General features: G+C 45.1%; 1 protein-coding gene across 2 annotated transcripts in view; it reads left to right on the top strand.

Annotated features, from left to right (window-relative positions):
• The first annotated feature begins 5,831 nt into the window (after positions 1 to 5,831).
• ARHGEF25 (Rho guanine nucleotide exchange factor 25) overlaps positions 5,832 to 20,275 on the top strand; it is a 482,441-nt gene continuing 467,997 nt past the window's right edge. Inside the window, exon 1 of one of the 2 annotated variants that reach the window (XM_073576807.1) lies at positions 5,832 to 6,182. In XM_073576807.1, coding sequence (XP_073432908.1) covers positions 6,078 to 6,182 — 105 coding nt within the window. In that variant the 5' untranslated portion in view covers positions 5,832 to 6,077. The remainder of the gene's footprint in view (positions 6,183 to 20,275) is intronic. The other variant, XM_073576806.1, reaches the window with a different exon arrangement.

Raw genomic sequence — 20,275 nt, 5'->3', positions numbered from 1 at the left:
AGCAGCAATGGCAGCAGCAGAAACACCACCCACAGCCATGGAGTCTGGCCATGAGGAAGACAGCACATCTTCTGGGAGCCCTCCCTCGCATCGTCAGCGTTTGACGGTAAGTTTTTATTTCCAAAATCTATCATCTCTGTAATATATGTGTATTCATTGCCTTTTATTTCAAAACAGTAATCACAAGATGAAGAGGAGCTCCCAGAAGAAGAAGGAAAGGGTGGACAGACACTTGGAGTGGGCTCACAATTGGTAAGTTTTTTGCATCAAACGCAGAAACACAACATCACACTACACACAACACATAGAAAACAATGTTCTGCAGACCACACACAGCAAACAAATGCCTACATCCAAAGACATAACATTTTTTGTTTTCTTCTCTAGTCTTCCCAATCTGGTGCTCGGCCAAGAGGTCCTCGCAGTGCCTCCCAGGGTCGTCGGCGACAGCAACGCTGCGGTCACCAGCGTGTAAGTATAAATATTTTTGCTTTGTTTTTTTTGCACTTTTTATTTCATTTCTTTTGTGGAGGCTAATTATGTTATTTTTGTCTTTTTCTTTAACAGCCTTCACAGCGTGCTCCCGACTCTGACGGTGAGGATGGAGGGATTGATGTGGACCGCCTCATCGATCTCGTCAGAGAAAGGGAGCCGCTCTGGAATATGGCTGACCGCCGCCACGCTGACCTGATCGTTACCCGACGACTCTGGGAGGAAATCTGTTCGCTCCTTGTGGACCGCTGGGAGGACCTCGAAGCTCGGGCCCAGATTAAAGAGCGTAAGTATATACAGTACCGGTTGCTTGATTTAAACCAGTGTTTCCCGAACTCCAGTCCTTGTGGTCCCCACGGATCATGTGTTCAGGATTTCTATTTACTTTGGAAATCCTGAAAACATGACCCCTGGGGACCATGAGGACTGGAGTTTGGGAAACACTGATGTTGTATACTAACCACTTTGTCCTTTCTCGTTTCAGGGGAGAGAATTGTGAAGCGGTGGCGGTCTGTGAGGGATCGTTTCAAGAAGGAGTTCAATAAAGAGATGCGGGCCCCGAGTGGATCTGGAGGACGCAGGAGCAAGTACAAGTACGCACGAGCCCTGTCGTTCCTCCGGGAGACAATGCTCACCAGAAGGTAAATATTACACACCACATGTGACAAAAAAATGTTTAGATGTAACTTTTTTTTTTCAGCCAGGGCCATACCATGTCACTATTTTAATTGTTTTTTTTTCTCTTTATTCCACAGCACGGTGAGCAGCACTCGGGAGCCTGCACGATTGGACCCTTCTGAGGCGATCCCTGAGGAGACCGGCACCGAGGGACACTTCGACCGCCCCGGTACATCTGCACCTTCCCAGCCTTCCCACACATTCGACCCATCTGTCCCATCCACCAGCACAGGAGCATCGTGGCCGCCTACATTACATGAAGCTGCTGGTGAGGAGATCGCTTTCCCTTTACCCCACCCTTCTGCCCCTGCCACCTCTAGTACACCTGCGGGTACTGGGCGGCAGCGGCAGAGGGGTCAGGAAAAGACTTATGCGCCAGAGTTCTTGCATCTGAATGCATCTTTCCAGAACTGTCTAAAAGTCTTGTCAGAGCAAATCTCTGCAGGCTATCAGCAGATCAACTCCAGCATTCTGGAGGTGAAGACACTTCTGCAAACCATGCATTCAGAAGCAAGATCTTCGCCAAACCACACCTTTTTCAGGTCTGTTGTGGAGCGCATGGAAACGCTCTCTCCTGCCCAGCAGATGCATGTAATGCATTCATGCCACGCTGCTATCCAGCAAGTTACCTCCCAACCTCCTCCTCCCACCACAGTAGTTCCTCCACCTGCACCCCCTCCAGCCACTTTCCATCCTCCCCCTCCTATTACATCTACACCCCCTCCAGCCACTTTCCATCCTCCCCCTCCTATTACATCTACACCCCCTCCAGCCACTTTCCATCCTCCCCCTCCTATTACATACCATCCACCTCCCCAGCACCATCCACCTCCCCAGCACCAGCAACCTCCCCAGCACCAGCAACCTCCCCAGCACCAGCAACCTCCCCAGCACCAGCAACCTCCCCAGTACCAGCAACCTCCCCAGTACCAGCAACCTCCCCAGTACCAGCAACCTCCCCAGTACCAGACATCTCCCCACTTCCAGCAACCTGCCCCGTACCAGACATCTCCCCACTTCCAGCAACCTGCCCCGTACCAGACATCTCCCCACTTCCAGCAACCTGCCCCGTACCAGACATCTCCCCACTTCCAGCAACCTGCCCCGTACCAAACTCCTTCCCCATACAACTTGCCATCAACATCATCTGCTCCTACAGTCCCTGCCCAACCCTCCACTCCACCACCCACCACCTCTTCTGCTTCCCACATGTCCACCCATTCTGTAGTTTTTTCCACACCTTCACCTCTAACTCTTCCTTCCCCACCACGATCCCAGTCCTCTCTCCACACTCCCAGTGTCGAAGTGTCCCGCAGCCCCTCCAGCAGTATTTCCACCACACACTACACAGATTTATAATGTGTGTATTTAAATAAAAATGACCAGTTTTATGGTTTCAAAGCTTTATTAAACAAGTTTATTAAAATTTTAAAAAAGTTTACTAAAAAAAACATTTTTCAATAAAAGTTAAATTATTTTACACTGGTTGTCTGTCATTTCTTTCTGCGGCGAAAAAGGTTAAATACAGGGTATTTAAAAGGTGAAATGGTATTCAAAACTAGGTATATAACTGTGGGTAAATTTTAGCTTTTTGCCACAGTTGTGTTCCTGGTTGTGTTTGAAGCAAAGTATTTCACCTAAAAAGTTGTGTTTATTGTTGGTGATTTCCTAAAAATGTACACAACTTTTGTTAAAAGGTGAAATACTTTGCATAAAACACAACCAGGTACACACCTGTGGCCTAAAGCGAAAAATAGAGACCATGACAAGATAGCCAACTTTGGTTGGCAAAGGTATATACTGTTGGTACAGAAGGTACACAAGTTTGGTTAGGGCACAAATCTTTCACACTCTGTCATCCTGCCAGTGTACTCTGCCTTGAGGTGACATAAAGTATAGTGCAAAATTGTCCCTCATTACTGAAACCGTCACAGAACTTCTAGTGGTAATGTCATGGTAATCTTGCAAGGTGGTTTCTTCAGAGGTGTCCTCAATGGAAATGGGTTCCTTGCAGATAACAAAATTGTGGAGTACCACGCACGCTTTGATCACCTCGTCCACAGTTTCTGTCTTGAGGTTGATCGCAGTCAATAGGACCCGCCATTTGGCTGTCAGAATACCAAAGGTACATTCAACCATTCTTCTTGCTCTTGTGAGGCGGTAATTAAAAATGCGTTTTGGTCTTGTCAATCCTCTGCTAGAGTACGGTTTCAAAAGGTGTTCTGACAGCTGGAAGGCTTCATCCCCTACACAGACAAATGGCATAGGTGGACCAGATGTTTGCGGCAGCGGTCTAGGTGGTGGGAACTGGAAGGTGTTTCCATACAGTTTACGCCCCATGGCAGACAGTTTGAAAACTTGAGAGTCATTGAAGCGGCCATAGGCCCCAATATCAACCGCAATAAATTTGTATTCCGCGTCAGCGATGGCCATGAGGACAATTGAAAAATATTTCTTGTAATTGAAATATTCCGATCCCGATCCAGCTGGCTTTACAATGCGGATATGTTTCCCGTCCACAGCGCCCAAGCAGTTGGGAAACTGACATATCTGTTGAAACTTGTCAGCAATTTCAATCCACCTCTCTGTTGTGGGCTCTGGTAAAAACTCTTCAGCTAAGGAGTCCCACAGTGCACGGCATGTGTACTTCACAATTCCAGATATGGTGGAAATCCCAAGTCTGTACTGGAAATGCAGTGACGAAAGGGATTCTCCAGTTGCAAGAAATCTGTGGGGAATTAAAAAACAATAAATTAGTTTTAAATCACAGCATTACATACCAAAAGTCAGCTATAACACTTGGAGATACAAACTACCACCAACAAGATTGCAGTGAAAGTGTGCTCTGATGCGATCACATCCAATAAATGTGGCTTACCTTAAAGTCACCATCAGACGCTCTGCGGGTGAAACAGAGAAGCGGCAATAGGTGTCCGCTTTTCTTATGAGGTGTGCAATGCGCTCCACCAAGTAATCAAAATTCTCCATTTTCATCCTAACATATCCAAAAAATTTATCCGGGTTTCATCGAAGGTCCATGCAGAGTGTAGAATAGACCCCACGCGTCATTCTCTTGGCTGTGATGGGGTGGATCCACAAACGTCGTCTACGATGCCTGATGCGCTGCTGTCTCGCTCTCTCCTTCTCAAGGACAATCACCCTCAAACGATTCGCCTCCGCTATAAAATCCGCCAAATTCTTCAAAATATTTCCAATGACAACATCCATCTTCGCCAGTAACTTGCTCTTCTCTCCAACCTGCACTTTCTCCTCTACAACCTGTCAAAGAAGGGCTGTAGGAACATGCTATATATAGTTTTCCAGTAGCCAATCCCATTCGGAAGGCCACAAGGGTCAATTTTAAAAACCGGATCCGGCGTAATCCGTCGAAAAACGGATAGAAAAACGGATGAACCGGATGAGACGGATCCGGTTTTGTCTGTCAAGAAAAAGACGGATCCGGCAGAAAACCGGATCCGTCACATCCGGTTTTACAAAACATTTGCCGGATCCGGCGTTCCGGCACGACGCCGGATCGCGCCTGACGCCGAAAACCTGATGTGTGAAAGTAGCCTTAGAGAAGCATCACATGATTTTTCGAACAGTGCCAATACTTTTGTCCACCCTCTTTTTTTGTTTGGTGTGGATTTATATCAAATTTGGCTTTAGGACAATTCTTTTTGTGTTTTTTCATTTAAGACAAAGTAAATGAAGATAATAATACCAAAGAATTTGTGATTGCAATCAATTTCAGGAAGAAACTGAGTATTATCTGACAGAATTGCAGGGGTATCAATACTTTTGGCCACAACTGTATGCATGGATTTTGTTTTGGTTGGTTAAATCCTCACTAACCGCATCTGGATGTGAGTGTATTCTATGGCTCCTTTCAAATGCTGGTATATATAAATCTGATGGGTTCCCTAACTTGTACTTGAAAAACTGAAGGTGCGAGACAGCAGCAAATCGCGTTAGATTATAAATGACACCCATTTTCCTGCATACAGCTATTTTTGTTGGGGGCCCTGTTGGAGATTTTGCACTGTGGCCCACAAGCTTCAAGTTATGCCACAGATTATGATCACATTTTTTTTTACACAGACTATTATTATCCTCGCATATCAAATGTTTCTATAGAAGGAAGGCTGATGTAGGTGGATGCCCTTGTCTACTAACACTACCAGTAAGCCGATGACTGGGCCTTGAACCTTGCACACATGTTGGCAAGAAGTTTGTTTTGTAACCTCTCCTAGTGAATGGCTCATGGAACATCTACTTATTGGGCCTGGATTCCTACAAATTCTCTGTAATAAGGGGCTCCTGAAGGGCAATACTGACACCACTCAACCCAGGTCTCTGATTCCTCTGACTAATAATGAGAAAACCCAAGATTTGGTAATCCAGGAATGTGATACAAATGACGGGCCAAATATATCAGATCCGTTATTCCTTTTAAGTGCAGATTATGAGAATATAATTTTCGTCCAAGAGATTTCTTGGCAGTGAAAGTGTTAAGCATCTTCTTCCAAGCCCAGCTGTTGCATGGGATGTTACGGTAACTTACACCAAACATATGGCTGCCTTCCACTACAGAGCGAGGAGGCCAGTGAGGCTTGTAGAGGGGAGTTGGTGAAAGGGACTGGCTTTCTACGTGTAGCAAGGATTTATCACTGTTTAGGTTCCTGTGCTCCTGCCTCTCCCTGCCTCTCAGCAATCTGCTCTGCTCTATCCCAGCACTTAGACTCTCACAGACACTTTCCCCAATTGACTCTTCTAACCTTTCATTTCCAACACTTTCCTAAATCCAGAGCTTCTGCTGCTTACAACCTAAATGGGTGCAGCACCAGCTGTGGCTGAGAAGTGGAGACTGGGCTAAAGATCAACTGCAGGATTCCTCAAGGAGTTGGATGTATAACATGAAGAATCCTCAGAAACATGTGGGGAAGACAGATCAGATGCTGGGTGCTATGGCTGATATCCTGGGGTCCCTAGTCCTTCCAAGTCATCAATGGGTATGTGCTATGTGTCCTTTCTGTGTGTCGGATTGTCAATTCAGGGCAAAATCTAATAAGAACTCCATGTATTTGTTGCATGACCGGTTGACCTGAGCCTTATATTGACCTATTAGATTGCATAGTGTTCTTCTTAACGTTAGTGATTAAAAATGCATCTGAGTTGATGCGGAGTTAAAATATAGGATGTCTTGTAATGAAGTTTTTACCAATCAGATATAAGACATCTAGTGAATGATCGAGGTTACTACACAACATATCTCTACAGAAGTCAATCATTATTTCATTTCTACACTCAATGTTTTGGGGAAACATATAAAGAACTGTATACCACAACTACTATTATGTGTTACAGCATCTGATAAGGGCGGTGAAAGCGCTAGTCTATAACTGAATCGTATTCCCAAAAAAATGGATATAAAAAGTATAATAAAATTCTAGTTGGTTTTGTTATAATTAGGACAAACTTTATTAAGTTAGATACTGGCAAGAATTCATGGATCTAATAAAAAAATATATTGTTTAGGAAAGTTGTACTGCTTGTAAACTGGGGAGGAACATTGTCTTATGTACGTGCACCACAGCAACAGCGGCTGTAAATGCCTTATATATTTGGGGTCCATAGTTCTAGTTATAGCATGGTGTAGAGGGTCATAATCTGAATTTGCAACCTTGAACTTTGTATTGCCCTGGGCAGTGTCCTTGTGCGGGGAGGAAGGTGTGAATACATTTGTGTGTATGACTGTCTATCTATCTATCCATCGATCAATGTATCATCTGTCTATTATCCATCTATCATCTATCTATCTATCATATATGATCTGGGGCAGATTGCAATCTTCACTGGTGTACTGGGGCACATGAGTTGGGCATGTGTGCGCTGCCGTACTGTGTATACAGCCCACATCTTGCTTTCATCTTTGTTATTCTTCTATCTTCAAATCTTAATAACCTTCTCTATAATGCCTATGGGAGAGGGGGTGGAGGCTTCTCCAAATCAGAAACACTTGGGTTTTCTTTCATATTCATGCTTCATGCTGTGACATCCGATACAATATAATTTCTATTTTTTTTTGTTCATGTTCAAAGGTTATATTTTCTATAAACAGAAAAAAGGTACAAGTAATATACCCAACAAACTTATTGGGGACTAAACTTTTTCCTAATGTTGTTTTTCTTTTTAATATGGAAATTTAGAGAGCTTTACTCTTGAACTTTCTCTATAAATGTTGGATATTCTTGAGGCTCTGGTGGTGGCGCTCCATTTATAATAAAGACAGGGTGCTGCCGATCATGGAGTGGTGACCGCACATGCATGTCTCTCCTGCTCTCTTATGTATATGGGAGTTCTGAAAATTGATGAGCACTTCTCCATTCCCAGTGACATGCAGGGATGCCCCTCTCTCAACGAAAATGCTGACTCCAAATGTACTTTTTTTTTTTTTTTAAAGGTTTATCTCATTTTGGACACTTTTGGCATATCTACAAGATATGTCATTAGGGGAGTTTTCCGACAACAAATTCATTTTTTTAGGCATAGATTGATTAAAAATAATAAATGGACGCATACTCACCTTCTAGGTCTCCGCCAGTGCCTTGTGTCAGAAGACCCAGCACCGCTGCAACCTGTAATTGGCTGCAGTAGTCAGGTAATTAAGATAGCGAGTCACATGAAAAACCAAAAAAAAATATTTTTTTCTGTCGGACAATCCCTAAGAGAAAGAAAGTAAATTTGGAATCAGCTTATTCCAAACACAATAGCATTTGGATATATGGCAATAATATATATCGTACAATAACAAACTTAAAGGCGTTGTCCATTTTGAGACATTATTCTACCAGAGGGTTGTAGAGTTCTAAAGTAACAAACGGAGCCATTACTGACCCTCCCTTCTGCTGTTCCAGTCTTTGCTAATTGTGACGTCAGTGGCATCACATCTACAGTGCTCCTAACCGCTGCAGCCAATCACTGGTTGTAGATTGCACAAGCTGCTGGGCACAGTGATTGGTTGCAGCAGTTATGAGTGGTGTAGATGTGATGCTACTGTCTCCAGCAATTGGCAAAGAGTGGACCCAGTGAGGGTGATTCATGGCTACATTTGTAGTTTTAGATTTCTGCAACACTATGGTACAATAAAATTATTAATGACTTTTTATATATTTTTTTTGCTCTAGGTACATTATCAAGCTTTTTTTTAATGTATTTATTGTTTTATTTTTTTTTACTGTATTCTGCACAACTTACTGAAAGAGTCAAAAGGAGGCATCCTGAGGCCAGCTGCATCACCCAAAAGTTTATTATTTTTTTTTTTAACTAAGTAGTTGGCTGCCTTCAAAGCTGAGACACTGAGACAAAACAGAGAATTAGATCAGAGGGAGGGGAAGCAGAGATCCGATAAGGGACTGGTGCTCTTGAAATTTAACTTCTTCTTGGCTGCTGTATGAAAGTTTCCCTGTTGTTGACACAGAGCTGTGATGATTGAATAGTAAAAGAACCCAAACTATTAATAAGGGACAAGTGAAGAAGTACGACCCACACATACACGATGGGTGATGCTTGTCAGAAATGGCAGACACATTGACAGCTTTAGGGATGAGAATGTCTTGTGGAAGAGGTGGGGGATGGGCAGATTTTGTGGCATCTGAGATAAAATCCTATGCTTTATTATGTTTACATTCCCATCTTTGGAGCAATGAGGTTATTTGTGGCCTCAGGGTATCGATCACTAGGCCTTAACTTTAAAAAGTTTTTTTCCAGTAGACATACTCAAGCACTCATTCCCATAGGAATCTCTACCAAGGTGTGTTCTTCTCATGAACTTTTACAGCCAGGACCTAGGGGCAAAATGTTCTCTTTGGGAATAACAAGCCCTGCTAAATTACTGTTATGAGATGTGCATATAAACACATGGTGGCAAGAAAAAAAAAAGTCAGTTTATGGAAGGCATCCAAGATGAATTCTTACAAAATGTTCTTTTAAGGAAAAATATCATCATAAGTGGGAGTTCTTCTATGTAGATGAAGGTGCTCAAGCTGCTCTACTGCTTCTACAATGTACCTATAGTTGTGGTCTTATTCTTACACGTGATCTTTTTCCTATTAGATATAACAGGACAAATAATTAGACAGCTCTGAAATAAAGAGAACGTAATCTAATACATAATGTAATTGTATATAAATATTCATCACATTTTCCTTTGAATTTCTTCTTTTTTTCCCACCTAAGTTAATTAGATCTATATGAAAGAAAATGTGACTGAATGTCTCCCGATATCTAACATACAATATGGACATTTAAAGGCTTGTCCAATTATGATCACCCCCTTTTAAACTTGATGATAATAATTTTATTTATATAGCGCCAACATATTCCGCAGCACTTTACATTTTAGAGGCGACTTGTACGGACTATAGACATAACAGCATAACAGTAATCACATAGGTCATAACAGATACCAAGAGAAATGAGGGCCCTGCTCACAAGCTTATAGTCTATGAGGAAAAAAGGGAGACACGAAAGGTGGGTGGTAACAGTTGCCTTCATTGTTCAGACCAGCCATAGTGTTAAGCATGTAACAGTATGGACATAGAGGGATAATAGATCCATAAAGCATGTGGGAACATGATGTGGGGAACCTGGTTATGGTAATAGTTTTGACTGGGCCACCCAAGGATAGTTAGGTTAATGTGTTGAGGCGGTAGGCCAGTCTGAATAAATGCGTTTTTAGGGCACGCTTAAAATTGTAGGGATTGGGGACTAACCATATTGACCTGGGTAGTGCATTCCAAAGAATTGGCGCAGCATGTGTAAAGTCTTGGAGACGGGAATGGGAGGTTCTGATTATTGAGGATGCTAACCTCAGGTCATAGCAGAACAGAGGGCATGGGTAGGGTGGTAGACTGAGATGAGGGAAGAGAGATAGGCTGGTGCTGAGCCGTGGAGTGCTTTGTGGGTGAGGGTAATAAGTTTGTACTGGATTCTGGAGTGGATGGGTAACCAGTGTAATGACTGGCACAAGGTAGAAGCATCGGTGTAACGATTGGTGAGAAATATGATCCTGGCTGCAGCATTTAAGACAGATTGGAGGGGGGAGAGTTTGGTAAGAGGGAGACTGATTAGTAGAGAGTTACAATAGTCCAGACGAGAATGAATAAGAGAAACCATAAGAGTTTTTGCAGAATCAAAAGTGAGAAAAGATCAAATTCTGGAAATATTTTTGAGATGCAGATAACAAGAGAGAGCGAGCCAGTGATCGTATGTGGGGAGTGAATGAAAGCTCGGAGTCAAGTATGACCCCAAGACAGCAGGCATGTTGCTGGGGAGTAATAGTGGAACCACACACCGAAATGGCAATGTCGGGCATAGGTACATTAGTAGAGGGAGGAAACACAAGGAGCTCAGTCTTTGACAGGTTCAATTTCAAGTAAAGGGAGGACATGATGTTAGAGACAGAGTTTAGACAATCACTGATGTTTTCTAAAAAGGCAGGCGTGATGTCAGGAGAAGAAGCGTATAATTGGGTGTCATCAGCATAGAGATGGTACTGGAAGCCAAATCTACTGATTGATTGTTTTACCAATAGGGGCAGTATACAAAGAGAATAGAAGGGGGCCTAGAACTGATCCTTGAGGAACCCCAACAGTAAGTGGAAGATGAGAGGAGGAGGAGCCAGCAAAAGACACAGTGAAGGAGCGGTCAGAGAGATAGGAGGAGAACCAGGAGAGAACGGTGTCCTTGAGGCCGATGGAGCGGAGCATAGTGAGGAGGAGCTGATGATCCACAGTGTCAAATACTGCGGAGAGATCTAAGAGAATTAGCATGGAGTAGTGACCATTAGATTTAGCTGTTGGTAGATCATTAGAGACTTTAGTGAGAGCAATTTCAGTAGAGTGTAAAGAGTGGAAACTGGATTGTAGAGGATTGAGAATAGAGTTATCAGAGAGATAGCAGATAAGATGGGAGTAGACCAGGTATTCCAGGTGATTAGAGATGAAGGGAAGATTAGAGACAGGTCTATAGTTAGCGGCATTGTTTTGGTCGAGGGATGGTTTTTTAAGTAATGGATGTATGATGGCATGCTTAAATGAGGAGGGCAAGATACCTGAAGAGTGAGAGAGGTTAAATATTTTTGTTAGGTGGGCGGTGACAGCAGGGGAAAGGGACTGGAGGAGATGTGATGGAATTGGGTCACTGGTGCAAGTGGTTGGGCGAGAAGATGCAAGGAGCCTGATTACTTCTTCTTCTGTGACTGGTTCAAAATCAGAGAGTGAGCTAGCTGCACTGGGGAGGAAGGAAGATGCATGATATGAGGTGATTGGGATATAATTTCCTGTCGGATTTGGTCAATTTTTTCTTTGAAGTAATTGGCCAGATCGTCGGCTCGAAGATCCGTGGTTGGGGCCTGCACTATTGGGTTGAGTAGGGAATGAAAAGTGTCAAAGAGACGTTTAGGGTTCTTGGACAGTGAGGTAATGAGGGTGTTGAAATAGGTTTGTTTGGAGAGGTGAAGGGCAGTGTTGTATGTTCTAAGCATAAACTTATAATGGATGAAATCTTCGTGTAGGTTGGATTTTCTCCATAGACGTTCGGCGCACCTGGAGCAGGGTGTGCCAGGGTTGTCGCCGTCTGTGTCTTGTTGTTCTATGTATAGGAGGTGAAATTTCATCCAGGGCACTTTGAAGTGTTTCATTGTAATGCTTCAGTGCAGAGTCAGGACATGAGAGGTAGGAGATAGGGGCCAATGATGACTGCAAATTCTTCATGAGTTTCTGAGTGTTAATGGTGTGTATGTTTCTATAAGTATGGAAAGTGGGGGTGACCTGAGCGGGGTGGCAGTTCTTGATAGAGAATGAGAGAAGGTTGTGGTCAGAGAGTGGGAGAGGGGAGTTTGTGATATCATCCACTGAGTAAAGCCAAGAGAAGACCAAGTCGAGGGAGTTTCCATCTAAAAAGCGTTGGAGAGTTCGTAAGCTGCGAAAGGCCCGAAGAGGAGGTTAGAGATAAAAGGTGAGTAGCAGATGGGGAGAAAGGAAGAGCAATGGGGATGTTGAAATAACCCATGATGAGGGTGGGGATGTCACAGGAGAGAAAATGTGGAAGCCAGGTGGCAAAGTGATCCAGGAACTGATTGGAGGGGCCGGGAGGACGATACACCCCCGCCACTCGCATGGAGAAGGGGGAGTAGAGTCTGACGGCATGAACCTCAAAGGAAGGGAAGACAAGTGAGGATTCTTGAGGGATAACCTGAAAGGTACATTTTGGTGATAGGAGCAGACCAACGCCTCCACCTGCTCTATTGTCTGCTCTTGGGGTATGTGAAAAGTGTAGTCCCCCATATGAAAGAGCAGCAGCGGTGGTGTCTGACTGCTGGATCCAGGTTTCAATAAGAGCCAGAAGGTTGAAGAAGTCATGGATGAAGGAGAGTTTATTACATACTGAGTGAGAATTCCAAAGGGCACAATTAAATGAGACAGAAGGCACACAGGGAATATTAATAAGATTAGAGGGGTTTCTGAGTGTAGCAGTTGGGGGGAAACAGGGCAAGTGATCAGGTTTTGGTCTTATATTATTTCTGCTGAGCATTCCCGTTTTGTTGCTTTTTATTTAAATTCGCCATACAGTCCTAGTCCTTTTTCGATTCAGTCCTAATTTTTATGGCCTTTACCAAGGGGGTGTGTCACAAGATTTTGTGGGGGCATATATTTAGGCTGCTCTGTGTCGTTACTCTTTGAACACTGGCCCCTTAGTAAAGGCCATAAATAGTAGCACTAAAGTAAAAAGGCACATATCTATGGAATCATATGGTGGAAAAAAAACCCTTGAATATTCCTTATGTGAGCAGAAGGAATAAGCGAAGAGCAAAAATGGCTAATTTTGACCATGTGAGAAGGCTGTGAGAAGACTTTTAAATTTCCAGCATGGGTGTGTGTGTGTTTGTCTCTAGCACTGAAGGGTTGTCTCTGTCTCCAGAGCTGAAGGGGTGTTTGTGTGTCCTCATCAATGAATGGGTGTGTGTATCCCTAGCACTGATGGTGTGTGCGCATGTGTGTGTGTGTCCAGCACTGATGTTGTGTGCACGCATGTGTGTGTGTCCAGCACTGATGGTGTGTGCACGCATGTGTGTGTGTCCAGCACTGATGGTGTGTGCACGCATGTGTGTGTGTCCAGCACTGATGGTGTGTGCACATGTGTATGTGTCCAGCACTGATGGTGTGTGCACATGTGTATGTGTCCAGCACTGATGGTGTGTGCACATGTGTGTGTGTCCAGCGCTGATGCTGTGTGCACATGTGTGTGTGTCCAGCACTGATGGTGTGTGCACATGTGTGTGTGTCCAGCACTGATGGTGTGTGCACATGTGTATGTGTCCAGCACTGATGGTGTGTGCACATGTGTATGTGTCCAGCACTGATGGTGTGTGCACATGTGTATGTGTCCAGCGCTGATGGTGTGTGCAGGCATGTGTGTGTGTCCAGCACTGATGGTGTGCCGAGCGCATATGTTTGTCTGTCCAGCGCTGATGGTGTGTGCACGCATGTGTGTGTCCAGCACTGATGGTGTGTGCACGCATGTGTGTGTCCAGCACTGATGGTGTGTGCACGCATGTGTGTGTCCAGCACTGATGGTGTGTGCACGCATGTGTGTGTGTCCAGCACTGAAGATTTGGGGCTACAGCACTGAATGGGTATGTGTGTCCAGCACTGAAGGTGTGTATTTGTGTGGGTGTGTGCCTCAAGCACTGAGAATGTGTGTGTCTCGAGATCTGAAAGTTTGTGTGTGTGTGCCCAGTAGTAAAGGTGTGTGTGTGTGTGTCCAGCACTGAAGGGGTGTGTGTGGGGGTCTCCAGTACTTGAGGGGTGTGTGCTACAAGCACAGAAGGGGTATATGTATGTGTGCATTAAAGATAACCTGTCACATAATTTGAGGCCCCCTACCCACCACCATTGTAGATTGCCACAGAGCTATGACTTGATGAAGATGCCCATTTATAAACTGTCCATTTCAGCATTAAGTAGAAAAAAAAACTTATAGTGAAATAACAGTTTATATGAGGGAATACTTTTAAATATATTGGTGGTGCCTTGGTGGTAATCTAAGTCCTAGTTCCATTAAAAAGAATGTCTGGAATTTAAAAACTGATGACCTGTCCTTAGGATAAGAAATCAGTAGGAGATCAGTGAGGGTCTGGCACCTGGTACCCCCACCGTTTAGCTGAAATACACTTATACAGCAATCAGACATCACAGTATAAGTAATGTATTGAGGAGAAAACAGCAGCTCCACACATTACTTAGTGGCCGCTGGTAAGTCAAGTGAATAGGAAATAAAAAGCAGTGCTCAGCAGCAGACACTGAGCAATGTAGGGCCCCGCTATGAATTTTGTCCATGAACTCAATTCATGGGTAAGTTCACACTTGGCATTTTCTCAGATTTTTTTTTCTGCTAATTTTCAGCTGCTTTTTACAGTACCAGCAAAGCCTATGAGATTTCAGAAATCTCATGCACACATTATATTTTTTCTTTGTCATCAGTATTTTGTGCTTTACATGGTTTTTTCAACATAGAGCATGCATGTCACTTCTTTCAGCATTTTTCACCCATTGATTTGAATTGGTGGTGAAAAAAACGCTGAAAAAAATGCACCAAAAACGCAGGTATCAGGTTTTTGCAGCTTTTTTTGTGCCAAAACCTCATTCTTTGGAATAGGACTTCTTTTTTAATGCTAAAGTTTATCAGCAGGTGCAAGAAACAAATCTAGCATGCCAAAAAAAGCATAGACACAAGAAAAACGCAATAAAAAGACAAAGAAAACATGCTTTTTTCTACAACTTTTTTCCCTGCCAAGAGATCAGGTTTTGCTGCTGAAAAAAACACAGAAAAAATGTCTAGTGTGAACTTACCCTTAAACTGTGCAAAACCCATATCTCCCAACTTTTGAAGAAGGGAAAGAGGGACAAAGGCTGCGGCGCGTGCAGCGCGCCATGGCAAATTTTAGGCCATGTCCCCAACCACACCCATTTCACAACTAGTCACACCCATGTCCTTGCCCCAAACATCCCCATTTATCACTTATCACTGCTGATCACACTGACTGGTACTGAGGGCACAGTGGCTGGTACTGTGGGCACACTGACTGGTACTGAGGAAAAGAAAGAACAGAGAGAGAAAAAAGAAAACAGAGAGAGAGAGAGGGAAAAAATAAAGAACAGAGAGAGAGAGAGAAAGAAAGAAAGAAAGAAAGAAAGAAAGGAAAGAACAGAGGGAAAGAAAGAGGGGAACGGAAGAACAGAGAGATTGATAGGAAAGAAAGAAAGATGGTACAGAAAGAACAGAGAGAGAGAAAGAAAAAGAGAGAACAGAGAGAGAGAAAGAACAGAGAAAGAAAGAACAGAGAAAGAGAGGAAAGAACAGAGAGAGAAAAAAGAAAACGGAGAGAGAGAGAGGAAAAAAATAAAGAACAGAGAGAGAAAGAAAGAAAGAAAGAAAGGAAAGAACAGAGGGAAAGAAAGAGGGGAAAGGAAGAACAGAGAGAGATTGATGGGAAAGAAAGAAAGATGGTACAGAAAGAACAGAGAGAGAGAAAGAAAAAGAAAGAGAACAGAGAGAGAGAAAGAACAGAGAAAGAGAGGAAAGAACAGAGAGAGAGAAAGGAAGAACAGAGAGTGAAAGAAAGATTAGAGAGCGAAAGAAAGAGGGGAAAGAAAGAAAGAACAGAGCAAGAAAGAGGGGAAAGAAAGAACATAGAAAAAGAAAGAACAGAGAGAGAGAGAAAGGAAGAGGGGAAAGAAAGAAAGAACAGAGAAAGAAAGAAGAGAGAAAGAGAGGAAAGTAAGAACAGAGAGAAAGATTAGAGAGAGCGAGAAAGAGGGGAAAGAAAGAACAGAGAGAAAGAAAGAGAGGAAAGAAAGAAAGATTAGAGAGAGAAAGAAAGAAACAGAGAGAGAAAAAAAGATTCTATAAAGATACTATAGCAGCCCGGATCCCATTGTAATGCCCACCTGAACCTCCTGGTGCAGGACATATCATGATCCACTCACATGGCCGGCATCCCCGAGCCCAAGGCGATCCTGCTGTCCACGCTATCAGAGGAGGACATGGTGATGGATCTGAAGCATTCCCTGATGTGCCTCCATGGTTCTGTCACAATCTCCTCCCGAAGTTACCTAATTTCCGGTCAGCTTCCAGCATGTCGCTTCCGGTGGAACATGCAAAATACAAGCCGCAGAGACTCCATCACATGTTTCTCAACGCAAGCAATGACTAGCCAGGTCTTTCCCAGGGAAGGAACAACCACGGGAAGGGCAGTCTCCAATGAAGGAAACCACCTATGCCAAAACATGGTATCCATCCACAGAGAGCTGTTTCAGGGTATTGCCCCTCATCAGTGTGGAGTAGGAAACTGGCCAGTAGGAGCAATGCCTAGTAGAAGACTGTGAAAAATGAGGATGTATGAACTCATGGAGATCAACATCCAACACTGTGGAGACACCATCACATGTTTCTCAACGCAGTGTTGGATGTTGATCTCCATGAGTTCATTCATCCTCATTTTTCACAGTCTTCTACTCGCCAGGAAACATTCCCTTCAGAGTCACGAGCAGGCAGCAGGATGGTGAGCGGGAAAGCCGAGCCGGTGCGGAACCAGTGGGAACGGCTACAGAAGTTGCCAGCGGAGAGCCTCCCTGTGGAATCCCTGGGCCCGGAGGTTAGCCCCACCGGATGGTGGGGTGAAGAGAGGAAACTGTGGAAGGAGCCGCGTGATGACGTAACGGAGGCCGCGGCGCCGGGGAAGGTGAGTGTTCCTCCAGCCCCGACAGTGGCTCCGCAAGCGGCCCCCACCATTCAGCTGCAGCACGCGGCAGCCTGTGTACCCGAGAGACCGGTCACCAGAGGCTCTCCCCTCTATGCTGAATTGAGCGGGACCCCCGCTCCGAGTCCTGCACCACCCCGCCCGGAGACACTATGCACGGTGCCGCCGGAGCGGAGCCTGATCCCAAAGGGCGCTGTTGCGCTTCCCCTGCCGCTGGTGACCCCATCTCTAAAATCAGTCACTACCCCGGCCCCGGTTGAAACGTCAGGTGTGGCCTACCCAGCGGCCACGGTTATGCTGGTGCTGGAACCGGCTGCGTCCTATTTGGCCGACCCTGTGACCCAGCCTACCGAGAACACGGCTGTTCCCATCCGCCATTCGGCTCCAGCGGCTGCTGGGCCGCAGAAACTATCGGCTGCCTCTGCCTTGCTCTCTTCTTCAGCGAAGCCCCGCCCACAGGACTCCTGAGCCTGTAGTGTACCCTCTGTTTGGGTCGCAGAGATTATAAGGAAGAAGAAGGCCCGGGAGCGGGAGATATGGAACCAGTGCCACGCAGAGGGAGAGGCAGGTATGGCGCCTAAGAGATCGAGGGGACGGCTGGTGTACACCAACATTGCAAAAGGTTACGGCTTCATCCGGGATGAGACTGGTCAAAAAGTCTATATAAATGTGACCTCCGTACGTCACGGCCGTGCTCTGCGAGAGAGAGACGTAGTGTCTTATTACAAAGAATACTGCCCCCGCGGTGGTTATGCGGTGGCTGTAATTGCAGAGCCCGAAGAATGTGAACCCTCGTAGAAGAGGACTTGCGTGGACACCCTCGGTATTCCAGGAGCTCCGCGGCTGTGGAGCCCCTCACTTCTGGCCACCAAAAGTGGATTAGACTGTCGGGAGTTTAAGGCACCGTTGTGCAGTTCACAGGACAGTTTTACGTCCAGGTTAATAGAAAATGTGTTGTTTTTTTTTAAATGTTATATCCTGACAGAGTGGGGATACGAAGAGCAGAGGGAGTGTCCATGTCCAAGGAAGGGGGGAGGATAACATGTGTAGTTTCATTGTTGTATGTTGATTTTTTTTTTTGAAGCAAGAGAAAAACAAAAAAATATATATAAAATGGGGCATTTGTGATATTATAAAGTTATGTTGTTGTATAATATGCACAAGAAAATGCAACAGGTCCGGGTAAGGGAAGGTCTGAGGGACCAAAGGGAAGTGTGAGATCCGAAGAGGGGTCTATGTGTGAAGAGGGTCTGGGAGACAGAGACGCCGACCATGACATGTAACTGAAAGAAAGGCAAAAGAGGTGGAAGATGTGAGAAAGACAGCAGTCCTAGGTCAGGTCCCCGACACCACGGACACCCCTGAAGGAGTAAGGTGGACGCCGGTAATGATCTGGTAGGTGTGAGGCCTCGATCATGGTGTACCGGACAGTGGAAGGTAACAGAAGGGGAGAGTAGGGGAAGGTACACGCCATAGAGAGAATATGGGTGTACCTAGCCCAATTTGAAAGACGTTGTCATGTGACATGCGCGCTGGTGAGTAGCAGTAGGCTGCTCAGAGCATGGTGCTCCCAGTATGGTTCAGCCCCCGCAGGTAGTGGGTTTGGCCCAACAACTGGTCCGACAACAGAGTGTAGGTGAAGCTTCAGAATGACGAAGGCAGGGATTATGATTGTCGAGGACGATAATAGACAAAGGAAGGGGGAGTGTAGGGAAGGTGACCTGACAGACGGACGGACTTGTCAGAATAGAGAAGGGAAGGTTTGCACAGTTTAGACAGGTGTCAGTTACTACAGTGGGGAAACAGCTGAGAAAGTGTAGTGGACGTGCAGTACCTTGGGTTGACCATTAGAGGGCAGGGAGTAGTGTGAGCAAAGGACTTGACATCAGCTTAGGGCTTAGGAAACCATTGGTCATGGGGGGCGGAGTTACAGGGAAGCGGGAAAGATATAAATTTGAAGGAGGGTTCCAGAAAGTTCCAGTCCCCAGGGGGAGCTCAAGTGACAGGAGGACTACGACAGTTTGTGCACTGTGAGGAAAACCGTACCAGGGGGACTGAGGAGAGAGAAAGTCAGGGGGGTGGTCCTGACAGCAAGAACTGCAGTAAAGACAAGACACCGGGTGTAGGACACCGTATTTGGCACGACGTCTGACCAGTGAAACTACTGTTGGTGTACAGGCCTACGGCAGCCACAGTGACGGAGCTGACAGGAGCGTCGAAGAGTGGAAAAGGTACAGGACGTACATGTACGTCTCAGGTGAAAAGTACGGTGTGTGAAGCAGCCCTGAACACGGAAGGCCGTGAGGAAAGTACTGTGTCGCCTTGTGAGGACCGTCAGTCGGACGGCGAGAGCACGAATAAACTTGGACCTGTTGCACCCAGAACCTGCCTCCATCTTGTCTCTGTTTTGTCTCAGCCCGGTAAAGAGAGGGACCACCCCCAGTCCGGCCCACCGACCCTACACACACACACTCCTCAACATTGAAATTGCAACAAGAAGGAAGAGCCATAAGGTTATGCAAATCGAAGAAGTGTCAGGTGTCGCTAAAATCTGCAAATGATCAAACATTTAAGCCAAGAGCTCCAATCCGTGGCATTTGGGAGGGACGTAAATGCTAGACTGAAGGCAAATTTTTTAGTCACATGAAATTTCAAAAATCTTATAAAGTCTTGTGGGATGATTGTGCGATGCCTCCTGTTCATCAACTTGCCTGCTATCATCACTTGTTACAGACTGAGAGGGACAGAATCCTTGAACTTAGACACCTTGGTCTATCACTATGGCAGATCACACAATGCACGTAAGCCAAGATATCAGCACTGTTAAATGTTGTGTATTCGAGTGGTTGGGAGAACAACAGTGAACTGCAATGACAGCAAGAGGGGAACAGAGGGGAACCTCTACACAAATGGATCATCAGGTTAGAATAATGGCGCTTTAACGATCCATTCTGTAATGCAAGTGAAATTAAATGTCAGTGTCTACACAAACCATCAGAAGGCTTTAACACAACATTGGCCTATGAGTCATAATTGGCCTATGAGTTCCATAATGTAGGGAAGCCAAGATCCTTGTGGTCTTCATTCCAGGTACACTAACAGAAAATGTCCCAGCAGCAGTTGGTCAACAAGATAACATGAGACCGCATGTTGATTGTGCTACTGGCAGCATCCTGGGCGGCCAAACCATGCTACCATGGCCTACAGGTTCTCAGGACTTGTCTCCCACTTAACACATCTGGGACAACATTGATTGGCGAATCTTGATGATTTGTGTGCAAA

Source organism: Dendrobates tinctorius, unplaced genomic scaffold (assembly GCF_039654945.1).
Source record: "Dendrobates tinctorius isolate UK_male_01 unplaced genomic scaffold, ASM3965494v1 ptg000051l, whole genome shotgun sequence".
Lineage (NCBI taxonomy): Eukaryota > Metazoa > Chordata > Amphibia > Anura > Dendrobatidae > Dendrobates > Dendrobates tinctorius.
Note: the sequence above shows the minus strand (reverse complement) of the source record. Positions and strands in the feature narration are given on the sequence as shown.